The 7,500-nt window shown below is 40.0% G+C and overlaps 2 protein-coding genes and 1 long non-coding RNA gene across 4 annotated transcripts in view; 2 read left to right on the top strand and 1 right to left on the bottom strand.

Annotated features, from left to right (window-relative positions):
- ift27 (intraflagellar transport 27 homolog (Chlamydomonas)) overlaps positions 1–365 on the top strand; it is a 3,643-nt gene extending 3,278 nt beyond the window's left edge. For both annotated transcript variants that reach the window (XM_052129898.1, XM_052129897.1), the window contains exon 7: positions 1–365. This exon is cut by the window's left edge and continues 51 nt beyond it. In XM_052129898.1, coding sequence (XP_051985858.1) covers positions 1–48 — 48 coding nt within the window. In that variant the 3' untranslated portion in view covers positions 49–365.
- LOC127646353 (uncharacterized) overlaps positions 1–7,500 on the top strand; it is a 66,322-nt gene that overhangs the window by 30,123 nt on the left and 28,699 nt on the right. Inside the window, exon 2 of the long non-coding RNA XR_007970921.1 lies at positions 5,351–5,520. This is a non-coding gene — a long non-coding RNA (uncharacterized LOC127646353). The remainder of the gene's footprint in view (positions 1–5,350; positions 5,521–7,500) is intronic.
- Positions 2,831–7,500, bottom strand: part of cacng2b (calcium channel, voltage-dependent, gamma subunit 2b) — a 27,502-nt gene continuing 22,832 nt past the window's right edge. Inside the window, exons 3-4 of the mRNA XM_052129884.1 lie at positions 6,654–6,794; positions 2,831–3,832 (exon numbers count right to left, since the gene is read on the bottom strand). Of these exons, the coding sequence (XP_051985844.1) occupies positions 3,300–3,832; positions 6,654–6,794 (674 nt within the window). The 3' untranslated portion in view covers positions 2,831–3,299. The remainder of the gene's footprint in view (positions 3,833–6,653; positions 6,795–7,500) is intronic.

Consider the following 7,500-nt stretch of genomic DNA (forward strand, 5'->3'; position numbering starts at 1 on the left):
CACAGTCTCTATCAGGATCACATCAACACCATCCAGAGTTTCATTTAAACGGCTCATCTGTCATGTACTAATGTTTTAAACCGCAGACTGAATGAAATCATGCAGAATATAGATGACTAAATAACTTGATAAAGCAGCTGTCTGTATTGTGTATCAGACTCTTTCTTTGATACCGTTGAATGAAATGCATCAGTTGTCGTGACCCATGTTTGTTAGCAGAGCAACTACATTACCCATAATACCAAATCAATTCACTTATTGTCACATCAGAACCACGAGTCTACAATGCTGAAAATCTCCACAACAATGCAGTGCATCATCCATGTGAGAATCAGTTTGACAGAATAAAGCAGGGGTGCCCAATACGTCGATTAAATGTACTTTCGTTAAATTTTAATACAAATAAATATAATGTCTTTCCTTCTTTTAGTTTCTGTCTGACTTGCACTTGACCAGTAAATATTGAGCAGATGCCACCCTAAAATTAGCTTTGCCACCCCAACTTAGATCCCGCTCACATCCTGGAGACGGTGCGCATCGGCTTAACCCGTCCTTGTCGTGCATGGTCCAGAACAACATTCCGCCCGTGGGAGGACAAATCCTTCATCCTTTTTATTCCTCTTGCACAAAAACACAAAAATTAACACTTAATTTGAACATTTACTCTCATTTCAAAGCATGTCATTTAAAAAAGATTTAACAGAGAATATTCCTTGTCATGTATGAAGAATGTTTTGTTCATGAGTTCTGTAATACTGTATAATCCTCGGCTTGACAGTAGATGAGATTAGACGGCTGCTGTCAGGTGAGGAGTGAAACACGAACAGTCGGACGGATTTCTAACCGGCATGCACCTGCCGTTGGTCACCGGAGATCTGCACAGAACTGCTCATCTCAAATGAGTCTCACCACAATCAGAGAACAGACCCGTTACACATATCCGGGCTGAAGAGCGGAAGTAGACGCATAGCAGCAGAAATATTCTATATACAGAGTTATCTTTTTTTTTTATTTTTTATTCATAACAAGTAAATAATACTACAAAAAAAAAACAGGCATAAATAATACAAGCTCCAAAGATGATTAAATGAAAATAACAAATAAAATAAAATAAAAAGAGACATTCATAAGACGTCAAATACAGATTCATAATATTTTACAATAGACATAGCTTTTGAATTTTTTACAATTTTAAGAGACTTCATTAACAGAATGAGTTCGTTAGAGAAAACCTTGTATAAAGGGGGGGATTTTGACAATCTACATTTATGAATGAAAAATTTGCCATTCAGGATGACAAAATTTACAAAATTGTTAATATTTTTATCATCATTCTCAAAATAGCAAATAATTTCCTTCACATTCAGAGTTATCGTTAGATTAGATCTTTCCAAAATGACATTACACTCTGGCAATCAACAAACAGATGGTTTAAAGACTCCTCACAGTTGTTACAAAAGGAACATTCTTTCCCAATATCCATAAAATTAGAAAGCCACATATTAGTTGGATATATTTTGTGTAAGATCTTCAGGTGAATTTCTCTTACTTTGTTAGAAATACAAAATTTGTAAGGGAGCAGCCATGCTTTCCTCCAATTAACATCTCTTAAAATATACAGAGTTATCAACCTCAGATTTGCCATTATAGAAGCGTAACGGTTAAACTAGATCACGTGAGTCTTCTCTGGCCAATCATATGTCAGTGACGTCACTGAGGCGCGTCCAGAGTTTATGTTGCACTTTTTCTTGCGGTAGACTTTGAGAAATATCTCTATGTTTATTAATATATTTTGGGAATGTAATGTTTGTGGAATATGTTTCCGTGAGCGGGAATAAAGAGTGACCTTTTGCTGCTGCACATTTCGACATGAGGCTCTTAATCTATTTAAATATATATATATATATCAGCATCATTGGGCGCACACACAGCAGTCATAATAGTCATTACAATAATATAATTACATATATCATATATTAATCACTACAATTTAAGTCTAATTTAATGAATCCTAAAATCCAAAGGGAAAAAAAACACACACATATATATATTTGTTTTTATTGGATATACAATATTGTACTAAATGTATAATTTTACTGGAGACTGTAAATAAAATAATCTTTGTTAATGCTGTAAATGAGTCGCTTCATTCTCCGACATCTCTTATAAAACAGTTTATTCCGCATCTCCTCCATAAACATCTTTATTAGAGTCTTCCATGTGTGTTCTGAAGCGCCGACGAGCAGATGTATTCATCATGGGAATGCAGATTATTTTATTGGTGTGTGTGTGATGGATTGTGTAAATCAGCACACATTCCCATAGAAACACAAAGTCTCCATCTTGTCTCACTTTGTCTCGTCCCGATGACGTTGAAGAAGCGCCGACACTCAGTGTTCCTCTAACGGCCAGCAGATGTCTCAACTGAACATGAAATAACACTAATCAAGTTCTGCTCCTAATTCTAAATAACCCCTAACTCTAACCCCTGGGGTCAAATTACCCTGTGTGCTTTATGAAGAACCATCTCAACTAATCGTGATCCACTTTAAAGATGACTTTATAATTGACCTATTTAACCAAACCCTTTACTTACCCACTAATTAACCCCATTAACAATCCTGACATCTAAAAACAAACCATTCAACCCCCCCCAGACACACACACACACATACTCACGCACACACACATTCCCACACACTACACAAACACACACACATACTCACTACACACACACATATACTCGCACACACACATGCACACACACGCACACACACACACACCTTCATGCAAATGAGTCCAAATGAATCAAACCCTTTTATTATCCATGAAGACTTTATTAATTTCTGATTTGATCTTTTGTTTTTTTCCTCTTCTTGAATCAAGAGGTCTATTTGTGGTTTATTATTAACAGCTGTTTATATAATTCTCTATATATAGTCATGTATTATTAAAACATATATTATAACATAGAAATTGTGGACAGTTTGTAGGTTTCTTTTATGTTCCCTGGGGTCACAGCGGCCACAACGGTTCACAGCATTGATGTGAGACAAAATGAAATGAGAATAATCATCCTGACGAGCTCAGTCCAAAAATACATCAAACTCTCTTTCAGCGTGTCACAACTCTGCAGACATGATACAAACTTGTTAGTTTATGGAAGATAAGAAAAATCATGCAATTCGTTTTCTTTTTTGGACATGTAAACTCATAATCATCATAATGTCACAACCAGAGAGCGTTTAACTCTGACGATCTTCAGTTCTCTTCCCCTCCACTAGGGGTCACTGTGGTGTTCATACAGGTGTGGTACGGCGGTTGGGGTCCTTCGAGTCTTTCTGGACGCAGTTATGGACCTGCAGGAAATCCGGGTCTCTCTCAGAGTCGTACATCGGCGGAGATCCTTGTGGCGCTTTCAGCGAGTCGCCGGCACGCCCGAGCGCGTACATGGTGATATCCGTGGATGGTAACGCGGCGAATCCCTTCAGTCCCACCGGCGAAGTGTCCCGCGAGTGCGACGGATCCGTGGAGCGGCTGGAGGATTGCGAGCGGCGCCGGTATCGGTACCGATAGCTGGGGATGCGCGTGATGGCCGCGCCCTGCAGGTAATCGCTGCTCGCCACTCGCGCAAAAGCCACGCGTAAGTCCCGGTGACGGTCGATGAACATGTGAACGGCCAGAACGCCCACCATCTCTGCCATGATGAAAGACAGAGCGCCAAAATAAAAACTCCAGCCGTACGAGTAACTGTTCTTTTTAGAGTCACTCTTGGACGGATCGCCCGAGTTTGCTGATATGTACACAATAATCCCAATGATGTTACTCAGACCTGAAGAATCAAAGACAGAAGAGAGACATTCAACAGAATCCTCACACAGCTCTTTTCCATACAGTGACAGTTCATAATGACCGTCGGGTGCAAAAAAGGACCAGAAACACCATAGAAGTGTCATAATTCATATTTGCCGCATCTCACACGAGAGGATCGATGGTGTTTTAGCATCAACGGCATATGCACATAATATTTAAGATTCTCAGTGAATAACGCCTCACACAACGCTATCATATGACATCAGAACACCTGGAATATTGCACACAAGTCATATGGACTACTTTAATGGTGCTGTCAGACAATTCTTCAAAATTCTGCTTTTGTGTTGTACAATTTAAATAACAGCATCCAGGTTTGGAAGGACATGAGGGTGAGTAAATGATGACAGAATGCTGTTGCATTTCATTTGCACGTGTATTTTGTCACGAGTATATTCCAAATGGACTCCCGAACCCAACTTCTCTTTTTATAATGCCTGATAATATAGTGATATACATACAGGTGGAATAATGTACATTAAGGGGGCGTTCACACTTGTAGTTCGGTTCTCTTGGTCCGGACCAAAAATGAAAAAGATACATTTAGTCCTGGTTCATGTAGCATTAACACTGGCATTAACACCGAACGTAACGATACAAAACTAAAGGTGTCAGGGAAAGTCACGACCTGATTGGACAGATTTTATGACGTATACTGTTTGACGGAACTTGTTGAACATCTGAACAGTGCTGGCGAAACGCACTCGTTGGATGTATATATGTATATATGGTGGTATTTATACCAGCTGAGGACAAACGAAGCGTTAATAAATGTGTAAAGGAGTCAAAACAGCGGCAGGAATTCCTCCGTTGCGCACACAGATGAAGATATGCTGCGAGGACAGCGGACGGGTGGTTCTGACGCCTGTACCGAACTGTAATGGGCGACATCGCTCCTATGATGAGAAGAACCAGGTGTGCTTGAGGTCAGTATTAGGCAAATTACATCCTGTTTTTGGTCCGTTTAGACGTCTTTGGTCCATGTTGCGTTCATTAATCAAACCGCACCAGAGTTAATTTGGAAGCGGACTGAGACCCGCTATTCAGGCGGTGACGGTCCGCTTGTTTGGTGCGCAGCAAGGTTCGGATGACAGCGTTCACACTTGATCAAATGAACCGCACTAACAGAGTCGCACCAGAGTTCGTTTTAATAGAACCAATCCTGCCCAGTGTGAACACCCCCTAACAGTATAGTATAAAATAGATGCATAATATTGACAATAATATAAAGAAAACACTGCTCACGGTATTGTCTTTATTCAAATGATTGCAATACTTATATTATCCTGGTTCTGCAATTTGTTTGTCTACATCAGGGGTGCCCAATACGTCGATCGCGATCTACCAGTCGATCGCAAAGGCAATGCTGGTAGATCGCACAAAATGTAAATGTACTTTCATAAAATTTTAATACAAATAAATATAATGTCTTTCATTCGTTTTGATGTTTTGTTTATTCAGTTGCCATGACAACTAGGTTTGCGCGTACGCGCCTAAGGCGCGTATGCACAAACCTAGTTGTCATGGCAACTGAACAGACGGCGCGTATGCGCAAACCTAGTTGTCATGGCAACTGAATAAACAAAACATGGCCTGGTCAATATTTACTGGTAAATGCCCTGACTATTGTAATCTATTGTGCTGTAGGTGTTTTTGGTTTAGTGTTAAAACTGAATGATATCAACATTGAACATTATTATATATTTGTTTATTAATTACAAGATGAATTCCATGTAGGGATACATGCAGTAGTCCCAACAAGCATTTTCTTATTTTAAATGAAACTGTGTTTTTTTAGTTGGTAGATCTTATTGAGTTGCTCATTTAAAAGTAGATCATCACACCAAAAAGTGTGCTGCCATGGAATTCATTTTCTAATTAATAAAAAAATGGCAACTGAATAAACAAAACATCGCCTGCAGTAGTCCCAACAAGCATTTTCTTATTTTAAATGAAACTGTGTTTTTTTTAGTTGGTAGATCTTATTGAGTTGCTCATTTAAAAGTACATCATCACACACAAAAGTGTGGGCACCCCTGTTCTACAGTAAAATATTGCACGTAAAGTATCTTTGATGGGATATTTTACTACGAGCTACGAGTGCAAATCAATTGTCCAACCTCGCTGCTATTTTTAATGCCAGTTGAATAAAACAGGCTCAGTGATAAACATTTAAAATATATACATTATGACAAAACACCATAAGCAGACTTTCAAAACAGACCAGGTTTATGCTGGTAGTACAATGGGTTCATGAGCTGCAACTGTAGATTATTAAGTATGTCAATTTCAGGGTGTGTCTCCGCTGCACGGTTGATGAACGCACCTCTGGAGAAATGTACCCTTTCAATATCTTCATATACAGACAATTATAATTAACCACTCGTTGGGGAATGTTCTGGAAAACTGTAAACACTGTGTCTCTGTGGCGCTATGACAATTACCCATCCAACCCAAAACAACAACACTGCCTCAGCCAATGGCGTGAGTTGGAGGCGGGGCTATCTGATGGTCTGATGGGCGTATTTGAGAGGTTTGAATGTTTACTGGTGCATTTCTGTTCGGTGGAGCTGAAACTGTGAGTGTCTTTTTCTCTCATACAAACTATCACTTATTTTTATGCACATTTTGGGATCTTGCATAAAGACGCCGGATGGAAAGTGGCTACAACATTTATATTTTGTGTCAATTTCCCCAAAGTGACTGTTTTGTTCTCTTGAACACAAACGCTGTTTAATGTTCACATCAATATAAAGATAACTAGTGACTCAAACACTCACCTGCGGACACAAAGAATATTCCAGCACTGAGGATGATGTTGTGACGAGACTTGTAGAACTCACTGGCTGCGACACACAGACCGCCCACGAACAGCAGAATCACACTGAGGATCGGAAATATACTGGAGGCCCGAACCGCCCCTACACACACACACGCACACGTATGGACATAAACATATACATACAGTAAGATTCATGTTGCCAGACTATCAGTCTATATCTGGCCAAGAACTGTCCACTTACACAGGAAGAGATTGTGACTTTTATTGTGAAGTCTAGTGTTAGGTTCTTGCCCTAGAAACCACATAGCAACGTGCTAAAACCCCCTCAGAACACCCTAGCATTGAGTCAGTGAGTTCTCTAAAGCTGTTTGAGTCACACCCCTCAATCTGAACACATCTCCTCTCTGCACTCTCAAGCCCAAAGTATACGTGGGTCAGATGCAAATGTTAGATATCTGCACTAATTAGTGAGTCCACAAGGTGGCAACACTCACAGTTGAACCATAGATGTAATCGCCACTAAACATCAGGAGATGAAGCTAAAAACAACAACAGTGGATGTGCAGGTCAAGAGAGAGAGTGTGTGTGTGTGTGTGTGACTTAGTGTGTGTGTGTGTGTGTGTGTGTGTGAGAGAGTGTGTGTGTGAGAGTGTGTGTGTGTATGAGTGAGAGTGTGTATATGTGTGTGTGTATGAGTGAGAGTGTGTGTGTGTGTGTGAGAGTGAGAGTGTGTGTGTGTGTGTGTGAGAGTGTGTGTGTGTGAGAGAGTGTGTGTGTGTGTATGAGTGAGAGTGTGTGTGTGTGTGTGAGAGTGAGAGTGTGTGTGTGTGTGTGTGTGTGTGAGA

The sequence above is a fragment of the Xyrauchen texanus genome, chromosome 7, assembly GCF_025860055.1.
Source record: "Xyrauchen texanus isolate HMW12.3.18 chromosome 7, RBS_HiC_50CHRs, whole genome shotgun sequence".
Classification (NCBI taxonomy): Eukaryota; Metazoa; Chordata; class Actinopteri; order Cypriniformes; family Catostomidae; genus Xyrauchen; species Xyrauchen texanus.